The 15,259-nt window shown below is 38.4% G+C and overlaps 1 protein-coding gene and 1 long non-coding RNA gene across 4 annotated transcripts in view; one reads left to right on the forward strand and one right to left on the reverse strand.

Annotated features, from left to right (window-relative positions):
- The window catches only part of LOC137472426 (uncharacterized), a 46,871-nt gene that overhangs the window by 26,864 nt on the left and 4,748 nt on the right, over positions 1-15,259 (forward strand). For 2 of the 3 annotated variants that reach the window (XR_010998175.1, XR_010998176.1), the window contains one exon: positions 1,348-1,438. The exons of the other annotated variant lie outside the window; for it this stretch is intronic. This is a non-coding gene — a long non-coding RNA (uncharacterized lncRNA). Of the gene's footprint in view, positions 1-1,347; positions 1,439-15,259 lie in introns of those variants that run through there. 3 annotated transcript variants of the gene reach the window in all.
- Positions 1-15,259, reverse strand: part of BANK1 (B cell scaffold protein with ankyrin repeats 1) — a 136,688-nt gene that overhangs the window by 2,278 nt on the left and 119,151 nt on the right. Inside the window, 4 exon segments of the mRNA XM_068187496.1 lie at positions 887-936; positions 5,453-5,516; positions 7,054-7,238; positions 8,367-8,435. Coding sequence (XP_068043597.1) covers positions 926-936; positions 5,453-5,516; positions 7,054-7,238; positions 8,367-8,435 — 329 coding nt within the window. The 3' untranslated portion in view covers positions 887-925.

Raw genomic sequence — 15,259 nt, forward strand, 5'->3', positions numbered from 1 at the left:
AGCAGGGTGGTAGAAGAGACCCCACTGAAGAGAATCCATGTTTCGGTTCAAAAAAATAACAACGGTACCACACTGCTCTCCCCTCACTTGGGAAAGTTGGAGAGGCAAATTGAATCACAGTAACTTAGCTGACAAAGCCTTTAAAATTACCGTTGTCTTCAGGAATAAATTGCATCAGTTTGCTACTGTGAACTAATATTACTTCATAATATTAATAGTATTACACAATAATAACAAAAATATTAATGCTATAACAATATCTTAATATAATAGTAATGTAATGAGATATAAATGGAAGCACACAGGTAGCAGATAGTAATAATTAAAACCCCCAACTATTACAGAGGTCTTTAGATGCCCCAAACCCAAGAAACTCATTAGCACAACCATTGGAAAATTCTGCTGTTTATGGAGACAGTATCATCACCTCTAAGCTTCCCAGATCTTGTATTTAGTCTGAACACATCATTGTACCTAAGGTTTTCAACTTTATTCGGTATGTTTGACACTGCTTGTGAAATCAGGATGTAGGACTTGATTTTGATACAGCTTTTAGGTGCATACCCTGCCTTAGTGGCAATAACTGGCAGGAACTCTCTTCAGCTGCACCCACAGGTGAGCTCAGTGCCTCACTGCTTCCTAATCTGCCCTGCACTAAACAAGAATAGGTTGATAGCTGATAAAAAAAGAAGCTCTAGTACAAACCAGACTGTGTGATGATAATGGTTTATCTTATGAAATCAGAGCCTCTGTCTGAGATGAACTTCCATCCTCCTGTTACACAAATGCACTCTGATGGAAAGTACCTCAACATGTGTTTGTTTTCATGTGTGTGTGTGTGTGTGTGTGTGTGTGTGTGCACCCACATGCACACACCTGCTCTTACCTTGAGTAATTAGGCATTTGTTCCTTATCTGTGAGGCTCCTAGTTGTAGAGTAAAAAGAAAAAGATGCAATCAATAATCATTTAAATCAATAAGCTAGGCTTCTGCAAAATATCTTTTGAAGCTGACTAATTCAGAAAACACATTCCTACAGTGAGTAATTTTTTATGTGCTTTACTTCAAATAGGAAGACAACACATGTCCCTGGGAGCAGGGGAGCAAGACACACTTACAGAAATAAGCAGTTGTTGTGTGGGAGAATGACATGAGAGGTGGATTTTGTACATATCTTACTCCCAACAGCAAGACTGGTCACTCTTGGTGGCAATTAGGAGAGGTGAGAGATACATTGTTTTGATATTCATTGTCTTGAACTCCTGTCAGCAGTGGGACTGTGAGCTTGCCTCATGAAGACCTGACTTGGTGACAAATAGGCAAGAAACTGATTTTTTTTATTCTCTAGATTTAAACTTTGAACATTATGTGAAGCTCAAGAAATTGGAAATAAGCCAGGCTAGAAATGTTCCTTCACAAGTCCAATGGACAGTATTGTATTTTCAAGACTAGGAGTCCTGACTGAAACACTTTTGAAACCATTAAGGAAAAAAACAGCTTTTATGTGACTTCCTCACTGTCCAAACATAGAAAAACTTGTATGTGCTTCAGGATCCCATGTTATTTCAACTTTGCTAAGTTGACTAAAGAAGTTTTAGTGCCTGTGAATCCAAATGCCAAAATTAGGGTCTTTGTTCATCTTCCTGTTGACCTAGCAGAGACAATGGAAATTGGTGGTTGTGCTCAAAAATAAGGGATTTTTTTTTAGTTTTCAGGGAAATCTACTTAGACACAACCTACAAGCTGGAGAGGCATCAACTGATGAATAAGCAATCTGTTAGCAACTTGGACTAAAAACAAGGCACTGGTGAGGTGGTGAGGGCTTGGGAATGAAGCCAGACATTTTGGATAGCAAATGTAATCAATAATCTGCCAGTTAGTAGAACGTGCATAGTGCTCTTCTGGGTGTTTTTTTTGATCAAGATGGGAAAGAGATTTGGTCTTTGACAGCAAGCTGGGCATCTACAGATTTGGAAATCAAAATGTGGCAGAAGAAATTCTGTGGAGGATGCCTTTACTGCAGTGGATTACCTGGCTACTTACAGGACCTTACAGGAGCTGGTCAGTATTAAAATGTCTACAGCAACAGCTAGTAAAGTTGCCCTTCTTGATAGGAAGGCCATTTTCAGTGTCAGTACCTACTTATTTTAACAGCTAACAAATAAATGCTTGCAGTTGAGTAGCCTGTGGAAAAAGCTTTGACCTCTCCACAGCAGGCCACTTACCTTGCCAGTTTTGCCAGGGAGGCCAAGACAGAACAGATAAAACAATGACTGAATTGCTCATTTGTCCCATGAGTATATTTGTCATTGGAGGACTACTGTAAAACATCTAACTTTTTTTCCAAGACCTACCTTCAACCATTATAGAAGTTGCTGGCATTGAAATAATAACAGTTGTAGTAACACCACCACCAATAATAATAAATCAAGCTTAACATTTGCTTAATGCAGTATTTGTCTCCTGAAGTCCAGCTGAGTTATAGATTGTCCTCTGTGGCCTCTGTCTTGCTCATTACCTAGCAATGAAGCAGGGACATCCAATACTCAGTTCTTGCTGCTATGCCAAGCCTGGAGAACAGAGCATCAGTCATTCCCAGTTCTGATGAGGAACCTGGCACTTCCCTCCCTAACAAACAAGTTCAAGATTCTACAGAGATCCCCTGTGAGGGGATAGCTAACTACAAGCAACTCAAAGCATTGTATATAGTTTCTGCAAGCTTATGCGTATTTTTAGGGTCTGGATGACTAAATCTGTGGGATGTGACACACAAGGTGCCATAATGTAACTGCAATAGTAGGCAGATTTTGAAATTCCATGTTCAGAAACAGCTAAATGAAATTCACATAGATACGTCAAATACCCAGAGGTGTAGGTAGGTACCACACAGGTTTTTAAATATTCCCATGTGCTAGGAAAAAGGCCGTGGGATGCATGTGAAAGCTGTGTTGTTTTTTAAGACTTTAAAGGAAACTTGTCTAGTAATACTTGACTAAATATTATCTCAGCTGCTGCCATTTGTTCTTTTGGTGGATGTGCACAAACCCAAGACTCTACAGCCTTACCTAAGCTTAAGTAGCCTTGCTCAAAGATAAAGTTTCCCAGAGGCAATTGGCTCCTTCTAGTTCACTACTTTGGTGGTGCACCCTGAAAAATCTGGGCTACTCAGATTTAAAAATGGAGCTTTTGTCCACAAATCTTCTGTTTTCCTGAAATTTTATTTAAGGTATTTGTTTTTGTTGGTTTTGATCTGTGGGCTAACATCTTGGGAAAAAAAAAAAAAGATACTATCAATGTCTACATGTCAGACCAGATATTTATTATAGAGTATTGAGCTAAAGAATTGTCCCTGCCTGTACTTTCTACAAATGAACATTCTACATCCCTAGGCCTTATTTAGTTGTTCTTAAAGCAGGGTTTTGTAGAGTGGCAGAGCCTTTTGCTTTGCAGTTGATTTTTTTAGGGTATTTTTCAGTCCTATACTAAACTGTTACAAAATGAGACATGAACTTTGAGATAGCATCAAATGTTCAAATGGAAGACTGAAATGAGTGCCACTCTCATTAATAACTTCATTACAGTGGAAGCAAGATCAAACTTATCAAGAAACTAAAAATTATGTTCCATACTAATTTCTAGGAGATATTTTCCTTTCTCATTAAAATAAAATCAAATTCCTTTTACAGACCTCAGATGTGATCTCTTTAAATCCTCAATCAAGACCTCAAAAACTGTCTATGAAAAAGACTATCCAAATCCTGATTTCAAACATGGAGTGCAGAGAAGGAGGCCCATGTTTTTACAGGTACAGCAGGGAGAGTCTCTACATACATGTAAAAACTAGCATTCTTTGAATAAATCTGAGGACTGCTGACATTCACACATACCACTTTACTAAATGACATGTGACACAAAGTGTCTCTCAAATGAATGCTCTCTAGTCTGCTTTCCTTAGGAGCTTCAAAGGAGAAGAGAAGGTGATTGTAATTTTTGTTTCAGAGAATTTATGTCTGGACATAGATATCCTCCCTCTGCAATCCTTGTTTACTCTTGCCATTGATATGCCTTCAGTTCTAGAGGAAGTCCTTTTTTTCAAGCATTGAGATATTTGATTTCTGTGGATGGACACAGACCATAATGATTCTTCCCACTTTTTTTCTGCAGTGCAAAGCTGCTGATTTATATGCATCACAGGCTCTATGACAGTGTAAGAGAGGGCAGTGAGGTTAGGATCAGAAGGGAATATAGCGATCATTATCTGAGTTACTGGATAATTTCACTAAATTAACAATTCTGGTGTTGATACTACATTTCTGCTGGTATGATTCAATAATGAACTCTGGAGAAGCAGGACAGCTACAGAGACCAGACTGCTGCTGTGGCCTTAAAATGAAACCCTACAGACAAATACTTCCCAAGAGTCACTCTCGTCTTCTCATGAGCTGCAGTGATCCCAAGCCCTCAGGCTCTGAGCACCTTGTGAAGGCTTTTGCTCAGGACACTGCCTCCCTATCAGCCACAGAGGATATTAAAGCTGAAATATCTGGACTGCAAAGCTACTACTGGGCCAGCAGGAATTTCCCTTCATTAATTACAATACCTCACAAGTTCACATAAATACAATGCTGTCTAAGAGAATAATGAAAGCAGTACTGTGCATTATTTTTTTCTCTTGCAATAAGGAAATAATGCATTTAGGTGATAATTTTAAATAGAGTTATACAAATGGTACTAAGTCCACTGTGAAAAAAAACCCAGTTTTCGTTTCAGCATATGTACTATTGTCTACAGAAATAAAAGGCCTAAAACCAATACCCTCTAACAGATTCTTTTTGTAACAGCAAGAGAAAACAACTTGCAGAACAAACAGATGCTTTATACAATTGTAGATGACATTCAATCACAAAGAGTCATAGAATATTCAGAGTTAGAAGGCACCCACAATCATCGTAGTCTGGCTCCTGGCTCTGCACAGGGCAACTCCAAAAATCCATTTTTGCTCCCAGAAGGGAAAAAAGCATCTTAAATCACCAATAGACTAGTTTTAAATAATGACCACAATACTCACAAAAACTGCTGTAGCAGTAGAAAGTTCATCAAAAATTTGCAAACTGATGGCTGATTTACAAATAAAATATTGAAGTCATCAAGCAAATTGTTCTAAAGAAGCCATCTACCCAAATTCTGATGATGCAGTAGGAAATAGGCTACAGAAAAGCTGAGCCACAGAGTCTTGGTAAATTTTCTGCCCCATTAACTCACAGTGAGTTCATCTTTGGGATGAAATCTTGACACTGCTGAAGGCCTGATTATGCTAAAAGAAATGTGGTCAGATACAGAAAATGTTCATTACAAATTCAATGTCCGATCCAAAAGGGTTTGGATCAGACCTCTGCACTACACTTACAGTTCCAGGCTTCAGAGTCCTTAAAGGCAGAAAAAGCACAACTTACCATTCAGGTTTTCATTTTCTTGTCTGTTTCTGATAGTGGTGTCTCTCAGGTGATGAACTTTTTCCTTTAAGTAAAAAAACAAGCATAAACCCAGCAGCAGAAATCAGTAATGAAAGTTTACTCTAGAAATAGTAAGACACTACAAAGAGCTGAATTCTTTAGCATTCTGAACACCAAGCATCTCTCTCCTGGAAAATAGTTTTAAAAGACTGAATAATGTTTATAATGCTAAGTTTAGGATTTTTACCTAAGACTCTTGTGGAGGATTTTTTTTTTGGTTTTTTTTTTTGTTTTGTTTTGTTTTTTTTTTTTTTTTTTTTTTTTGGAAAAGCAATTTTTCCTCAAAAATCCAAGTGAAGGACAAAAAACTTCCGTTACAGCATGAAGTCAGTTCATCATGTTTACAGAGGACAAAGAAGAAAAGACTTATCTATGAAACAAAACCAAAGTCACATATGCAATGCAGGGTAAAAACCACCACTACAAAGTAGCTTTTCCCCTGAAGCACTGAAAACAGGTCAAGTAAATCTTCCTTGAAATATGGGCATCTTATAGTTCACCAAGAAAAAGAAAGACTTATAACTCGGTGCTGCTATCATGGTACAGATTAGGTATGACCTTCCTCCACAAGAAATGCCCCTGACTGAGAGCAATCCCAGCAATTCATCCACACTCTTGGCTGCAGATGGATTTAGAAGGTAGCATCCCAGTGCTGTGCTGCTGGTGCCAAGCTTGGGAAAGGGCCCCCACACTGTTCCAGGACTTGGCACTTTTGCTGTTAAGTGTTCCACTGTGATGGTAAAGCTCAGACTTTCAGGTAGATGCAAACTCAAAGAGCACTCTCCTTGCTGGCAGCATCTGATAGCTCTTTCACTCTGAAAAGCAGCAGACTAGCTTTGCTTTTCCTCTTTCTACTAAATGACCTATAGGACAACAAGAAATTATTTTTGTTAATGCATGACCTCATATAAAACGAGGGCATAACCTCTTCCTTCATGTGTCTTTTTAGAAGTAATTAACAAACTTCCTCTCCATGACTTGCAGCTTTGATGCAGTTCTTTCAGTGACTCTGTGTGTGGGCTTTTGTAAATCCTGTTTTTGTGCACCTCAATTTACTCCATATATTCAATACAAAGGAGCTGTAGAGCATTGCCAACAATTGTGGATTTCACTAAGTATATTCAAGCCTTTCAGTCAGGCATAAAGCCTGGTGTAAGTTAATATATTGTAGTTGCTAGAATAAATGTATGCTTGATATAATCAGGTTTTGTTAGCTGACACTGCTCAGCAGCACATTTGGTGTGTTTGGTGACATAAGGTTTGTGGTTTCATGAAAGATGCACATCACCCAACAGTTTAAAACACAAGTCTTAGGAGACCAGCATATTTAACTCTGGACTTAAACCAAGCTCAGAAAACCTCTCAAACAACAGTGGGAATGGGTATCTAGAAGATCCAGAACCATAACCAGCAAGCTCCTTGGGAGCTGATTTGCATATAAATAATGATTTTGACCTCATATGCAGGAGCCAAAACACAAGAACTTGCTTTTAGAACATCTGATCAAGATTCCTATCAAGGAACAAATTTCAAACTCATACCTGTTGAGTGGATGGTAGTCTCTGCTTTTTGTTCTGCCACAGTTTAAATCTGTCAAGGGCTTCATCCACAGAAAATGCCCCCATTTTCACCTGTTTCTGCAAGTGGATGAGTTCTTCCTGAACAGGAGGGATCTTGTGTACCACAGTGCTGTAAGTTACTGTATCAGTGTGGCCTCTGTGTGCTTCTACAACAAAATGTACAAAGTGAGAAATGCAACAAATCAGTGAGGATTCTAGCATTACTCTTTGGCAGCAGAGCAGCATCCCAAACATCTCCTTCATCACTACTGCCCTGGTCCATGGATTGTTCATTAGTGTTGGTTCATAAAAGAATTTCCTTCTAGCACTACAGTTACAGTACTGACATTTTAATAGAAAAGGTTGCTATAGAAAATATCCAGAGTACCTTTTTATCCTTTCTTCTTCAACGTCATACATTACATATCTCAAAAGTTGTGGGTAAAATTTGGTTAGGAAGCATCTTGAAATTTCAAAAGATTGCCTTCCTCCAATGAAGGAAATATATTACTAAATAAATTGCAGCAACAAGAAAACACTGCAGCCCAGTGTTCCTGGAGATTTTGACAGAGTGCACAGCTGAAGGGAGATGTGCATTATCAGATTCACAGCTTGCTCCAGGGAGGTGTAGCACTGCTTCTCCCCAGGATACTGATACTGGAATGGCTGATCCAGAACACGTAAGCAGCCACGGAACAGGGGCTCTGAGTCCTCTATGAGGATGTTGCACCTGTTTCACTGCATGGGGAGTGTGGCCAGGATAAAAGTTTAAACCATCAATATTATTCGGGCCAGTTTTTCTGTTCCATCATGCACCACTATCTTCATTTCAAGCAAGGAAGGATTGTTCAAAGGGGTACCATTAATGGAATCTATAGCAGCAACACTGTAATGTGCTACAACTCAAGTAACAACTGGACTGCCACAAGTAATCAACTTTACATGCATCTTGGGGTACCCAGAAGAGAACTGTTGCTCTCCCCACTTCTGTCTTTCCATGGCTGGAATTACTGCACAGCTGAGCCCTCCTGTCCTTCCTTGTCTTGGCTTTAACACAATCATGAAGGGAAACAGAAAAGTGTGAAGTAATTCTGACTCTATAAATCTTTCCTACAAGACTATAAGTTTTAGTTTTCTTTCTTTAATCTGATCTCTTAATGCTGCAATACCATTAAGGATATAAATTGTAGGTGGCAAAACAGATGCTAAATCACGCAAAATCAAGTCACAGCAAAACTCTGCTAGCTCTACTGAAAAATATCACAGCAATTAAAGAGCTAAATTAAATTCTGTACCAGGATTCCTGGCCTCGCAGTACGTCCTGCTGTTGTCACTGGTCACTCGACAGGCCTTTTGCTGAAACACTGCAACAAAATTAGGAATAGAAGGAAGTTGAGAAATGGCAATAAAAACCATCACATTCTCAATGAAGGAAGGAGACTCATAAAAGCAGGCTGGAATACATTTTTTTGTTCTAGTCTAAGAGTATTTTTCAACCCACTTGTCAGTCTAATGTTAATTACTTGAAAAATTGTTCTGTTGCACAGAATGACAGGATTACTGATGTTACAGAAACCATAACAAGACACTTTAAAGAAAATTAAAAGGATTTATCACACTAGCATATTATGCGTCTAGAAGAAACAGCAGGATCTCAGAGTTCTGCAGATGGTACAGACACTGTAGCCTGTTCCTTATTTTATGGGGAAAACTCAGGCAGAAAAAACCCCAATAGTACCAGGTGAGAATAGTGACACTGCTGAAGAAAGCTGTGTGTGTATATTTGTGTGTACTTTATTCAAGTGCTAGAAACAGCAAAGCACAAGCCCTCTGTTAGAGCAGCCCATCATTCCCACTCCTGTGAAGTGGCCAGAGTAAAGCCAGCCTGGATATACCCTGAAATGCAGCACTCAAACTTTTGCTGGCAGCCTATGTAACACCCAGAAGGTGGGAATTGCTCAGTTTCTGACATAGCCTGGGTAGCAGTAGCTTTCTCTCAAGTTTTAGTTCTGATTTTTGCTAAACAAACAGACATTCTAGAACCTAGAATAATTCCTGCCAATTAATCCTCTGCCATCACTGCAATGCAGCAAATGTGCCAGTTCAATGGAGCAAATATTTTCCTGGGGACCAAGCCCAAGCCCAGGCACGCTCTCACTTATGTCCCTAGCTCAGCCAAACACAGTTACATTTTAACTTTAAAAATAATTTTCTCTGTAATTATCAAAGAATCCTATGAAGTATTTTTGCAGTGTTTTGTTCTCTACTTGGAATAGTATTCTCCTTCTAAAGATGAAATTAAAGTAATGAGAGCACAGAGGTAATGCAGGCAGCCTGAATTTTACTGCATAAGGAGGAGAAGAGACATACTCAACAATGTACCTGATTGGAAAGCACTTTAATTGATAGGCTTTGAAATTTCTGCTGAGTTTTGCAGTGTTGGAGTAATCAGAAATGGAATTACTCTTCCAGTGAAAAGTAAAATTGTTAAAACCACTTTATGTGCTCCCTCTTGCTGAAATGATTTTAGTTGGCAGCAAGTATGCAGTGTGGGTGAGGTCAGTGAAAACAAACGCCTGTTTCTGGAATGCCTGGAAAGGCGGGAACACTCCACTGTACAACTGCCATAGGCTCTGGGAGAACTCTGGCAAGTCACCCTTTCATTCCCACATTCCAATTACTTATGAGCTACTTGAAGACAGCAGGGAAATAAAAGAAACAGGTAATCTTGCACAGGGATATATTCCATTATTTTTTAATGGAAGATAAAGTAAATATTCCTTCAGTAAAGCAATATTAATATAGCAATTCTTTAAAGTGTCAGAATGTCACAGTCCTTCAAGTAAGGATATATATTTTTTTATTTTCTGGGCCTCTCTGGCACAGCTAATCTGATTAAAATGTTCCAGTACTTCTATCATACTTACTGTGCACCCTTCAATAACATCTGTATGATCAGAAAGAGAATACTTTTGGATTTTTAATCATGTTGTGACTGGCTAAAGTACCAGTCAAAATCTACATATTAAATGTCCTGACCCTATCCATTCAATTTAATTTCTCTCTACAACAAACTTCTGTTGCAGTTTCTCAGAATTAAAGGAGGCTGAGAGAACTAATAAGTAATTCCACTTCATTCCCTCTCCTCTCTTCAGCTGCTACAGGATACAGATGAAGTTCTTTGCAAGCCCTAAATACATTTTTATGTCTCAGGCAGTAAGACTTCTTTGGAAATGCAATGTAACCTCAATATTCTTCCAGCAAAGCAAACTCAGAGAGAATGAAACTACTGTAATATTTTCTAATAGGACATGAAACCAGAAAAAACATTTAAAAAGTGGGACAAAATACAAATTTTGTGGCAAATATACAGAACTCTGGGAAAATTCCTAACATAAGTCTTGGAAAGTGAGTGGGATCCAACTCTGAATTGCCTGTTTTATCTCAGACTAACTAAAGATGTTGTTTCAGGCTGTCTGCACATGTGGGTAAATAATGCTATAAGGCTTGAAATTTGGTTACTATTTTCATGGTTAGCACCACAAAGGGTTTAGAAAAATTTGAAATCTAAATCTTTTGTGTATAATTCTGAACTAAAACCATTTTATAGTAGCAAACTGCAAGAAACTGGTGAGTATAAAGGGTCTAGAAAAAGAGAATGAACGTTTTTACAATAGCTGCAGGTTGACAAAGGGAAAGGAATTTGATTTTCAGAATTAACTGAATTTCTAACACAAAGCTGTAATGTTAAGGAGTCACAGATGCACTATAACATTTCAAAAATTGGTTAGCGACATAATTAGGAAACACAAGAAATCAAAACATGGGAAGAGTTAGATCATGGGAGAGAAGAACTCATATCAGCTAAGAGGCAATGATCAACTAAGATATGGTTTCTAATTTATATTTTACTATACTCATCTAAACTATGAGGGATGTTGCCTGATTTGTTGAATTGGCAACATTACCTCTAAAAATGAAACAAGAGTTTCCACCATGCACTAGTGATTCAAACAAAGCTAGACTGATGAACCTACCTTCTGAAAGAATATATGAGCTAATCATACCTAGTACATACTTACCTGACACTTTCAGTAGCACAAACTCAAAGGAGAAAAGGCAGTGACTAAAAAAAATCAATAAATATCACTATTTTGAATTCAGCTTGCTTAGGAAATTCAAGATGCATTTATTCATCAGTTTCAATGAGCTGATGTTCCAAACAAAATTATCTATTACTGTTTTCTTTAGGAAACACTCAAAATTTAAATACAGGAAAACAAAATCTTTATATGAACACATGGCTAAGTGATAATTCAAATTAATTAGTATACTAGGGTTGCACTTAGTAACACAGCTCAGTTGCAAATTACAGTGGGTTTGCAAGCTGCCTCCTTGTTCTTAGTAGGTTTTTGCTTCATTCATTTCAGAATCGTCATGTAATTAATTCATGATTAATGGAAGAATGGATGAAGGAGGGGTGAATTGCTGTTTATGATATTTTGCAGGGAGAGACTCCCACCTTTGTCCATTCAATTTTTTTCCACATTATTTGAATATTTTAACTGTGTATGCATAGCACCTAGGCAAATAAAAACTCTAAGTTCTTTTTTCTGGTAGGGATTGGATTGTAAATTAGATGTAGCACAGCAAGAGATGACAAATACACAGAGAATACTAAGGAAGGAATATAGTAGAATGATACTTATTATTCAGGAGAGGAGAACTCTGAAGATGTTTGTTCACATATTTTTAGATATTTTTTCCTTTTGTCTGTTTTGTTTGCTGACACACCGAGCATCAATCAGCATGAGGACTCAAGAGAGGTCATCAATGCAATGCTAACCAGTAAGTTTTGTAAGAGATTATTAATGACCACTCCCAAAATTTATACAAAATATTTCACATACTCAAAATGAAAACAAAATATTCCAGTGACTCATAACATGAAATCAACTAAGGAAATGGGATCTTGTAAACAGACATTTTCTTTTCACAAGGCAAGGCAGCTGGGCATGGATTAAAAGCATATCATCATGGCTCATGAATATGATCTAGGTAGGTGCAGGTATTGTGGAGAAGGGATGGCTGTATGGTGCAAGGTAACAAAGGGTCAAGTCCGAGAAGCTGTCCTGTGAGGGCATCATCAGTGTCTGGGTACACCTACACCATGACGAGGCAAAGGGAAAAAGACTGAGCAGTCTTAAGTGCATCAGTGCAGGAAAATGAGTGACCACATCTACACTGATACAGGAATTCTGATCAGACCTAAATGGGCAGCCTGACACTCAAGATGTTTTTGAGAACACACAACAGTCATATTTCATCAGAATAAAGACTAGGTGATGCCAAGTGCACCTGCAGAAATACCAACCTGCCACCTTGCTCCCTTACATTGCCAGGGGCTTTTCAGCAACAGCATCACGTCCACTCATCCCAACTTAGGCTATTGCCAGCCTAAGCTGGGATGAGTGAATCCCTATTCTATCTTCCACAGATATTTAGTTGGCTGAGAATGAACCATTCCATTTTCTCAAACCAAAAGCAAAATTATTTTAAAAGGAATTATGGTGTAATGACAATGTGAAAATATTAATAAAAAAATAAACATATGCTCACCAGCAATTCCCTTCACAATTTGCAGTGAGATTCTGAGTTTGACAAATATGAGCTCAAACCTGTTAGAATTCCAGCAACTTTGGTCACAGAGGGACCTCAGGAGACTCTACAGTGATGACTCCGCTACACTGAAGCAAGATAATAAAAATAATACCAGCACCTCCTTCTTACAAAAGGAGTAAAGAGTGAGTGAGTGAGTGAGTGAGTGAGTGAGTGAGTGAGAAGAGGCACCAGTGGTTAGTTCAAGGTGCTGCTCAGAAGGTGGTGTCAATGTACTGTGTACTACATTACCACACATAATGAAAACAGCTCTCACATCTCTGCTCTTGTCAGAATTTTGACTTAGTGCACCATGGAAGCTGGAAGGACTTTAGTGACATACTCAAGGAATGTTTGCTCCAGGGTGTAAAACCTGTATGTACTTCTTTAGTCCCATTTTTCTTGAGCAGAGAAAAGCAAGAAGGGAAGGACTCTATACATGTTTTTACTACAAATACGGTATTTGGAACAGTTTGGTTTGCAGCCAGACAGCATCCCATAAATATTTTTATTTCTCTGCACCTTATTTAGTACTTGTTTCAATCTACCAAAGTTCAGATTGCATAAAATCTGATTGAATGAAGACCAGGGTGAAGCTGGCATATCACTCCCAACCAGATCTGTAAGAACAGTCTAACTGCCAGCCAAACATTGCTTCCTAGTATTTCATTCGTGGAAAAACACCCTTAAGAGAGGAATACATAATGAAATTCATCTGCAGTGCAGTACTTTATACTCACTGTAGGAGAGTACTACAAAATCTCTCTGTGGGACATAAATGTTTTGAAATTTGCATGGCCTATGAGTCTTCACTTTGGAAACCTCTGCTTTAGAGCATTTAAACAATTGGCTTAATAAGAATTACTGACTCAGGATGTGATCACTGTATTTCCCAGTAATCAGCCTGATAAGTTTCCAAGACACTAACAGTTCTGTTCTGGATTTTATTTATTCACTTCAGTGGGTTTATGCTGTCTATTCTGTAGGTGAGAGATATTTTGCTTCCCTAAAAATATCCACTGGATGCTACTTCTTCTGCATACCCTATGATTTTGATGAGCAATGAGAATGTTATTCTCCACTGGAACAATAACTGGAAAAAATATTTTTCCATTTCTAAGTTTTAAACCTACGGTGAGGTCCCACAGACGGCTATCTTTAAATAGCAAAATGTTTTCAGTGCACAGAAGGGAAATACATTCCCTCAGGGATTTGAGAGAGGTTTGCAGAGAAATAAAGTCTATAGCATGGGAAATTTATGCTGTTGTAGGGCAGGTATCCTTTCTGCAGAGAAACCCTTTCATACTAATGGTCTGTGATGAGAGGTAAATGACTAAACCAGGACAGTCATGTAATCCTTAACCCTGAAGGAATCCTAGTAGGTCAGGCTTCAAGAAATGCCAGGGGCATTGCAGAAACTCATGCATCTGTCCTACAACTACACAAATGACTTTGGTTTCCAGCTCAAACAAACTTGGTATCAATAGGGAACATTAAAAATTGCACTCTAAACTGAAAATACAACACCTTCAGATGTTTATTTAACAGTTGTTTTGGCAGCAGACAATTGAACAAAACACTGAAATAACCTTCAGAGGAATACTAAGCGCTTAAGGAATGGAAAGGGAACACAGTAAGAGTGCACACCATCTGGACAATGAGCTACTTGGCACCAACTTGCAGCTCCACTGGTTGATAAGCCTTTCACACACAAGATAAAATTCTTGCAGTGGACTAAATTAAAGAACAAATCTACTCTCTGTTAATAATGCAGTCTGTTTACCAGTGTTCAATACAGTGGTTTGAATGTTCATTAAAATTTGAACGTATAATAAATGAAACTGAGTAAAAGTGATTAGAACATTTATGTTTTAAATCTTTCAACTCCCCCATGTTTCCCAGAATTTATGTGTCAGCAAATTCAAGGCAGATGCTCAGACTGTAAACTGTGGTAGTTCAGCTCTGACAGCTTGCATCACTGACTGTTTACTGCCTAGATTTGAAGTGTAGATCTTGCTCTGAAAGTGACTCTTGTCAAGTCCTATGTTTGCTTTCTATAGATCAACAGTTTCCCTATCCTCTTTTGCAGAACACCAGGTGGGGTAATCTACAGGGAGCAGGCTTTCTGCCCAGCGTAAACTCGATATTCCATGTATTTGAAAGCTGCTTATTACAAAGAAAGCTATTTGCTTGCTTTTTTTTTTTTGGTTGCTAGTCTCATGGAAGCACCACCACTTTTGCTTAAAGGAGAATATACTCTTTTGTAATGTCATGGCCTTCATTCAATGTGTGGTGAAAGCACTCATAGAAATTCAGCCATTTGATTTCTCCAGATGGATATAAAAATAAATTTAGAAGAGTCACCTGCACGCAATCCAGGAGGCAAAAGGCATTTCTGCAGTGCAATGCTTACTTCCCCCCACAAATAAATGAGCCCATCTATGGGCACATAAAGTACAAGAAAAAAATGCTCCTCTTGCATCTCTGCATGGCACAATCACAGCAGCCTCTGCCATCCTTGGGGCATGAA

The sequence above is a fragment of the Anomalospiza imberbis genome, chromosome 4, assembly GCF_031753505.1.
Source record: "Anomalospiza imberbis isolate Cuckoo-Finch-1a 21T00152 chromosome 4, ASM3175350v1, whole genome shotgun sequence".
In the NCBI taxonomy this organism is placed as follows: Eukaryota; Metazoa; Chordata; class Aves; order Passeriformes; family Viduidae; genus Anomalospiza; species Anomalospiza imberbis.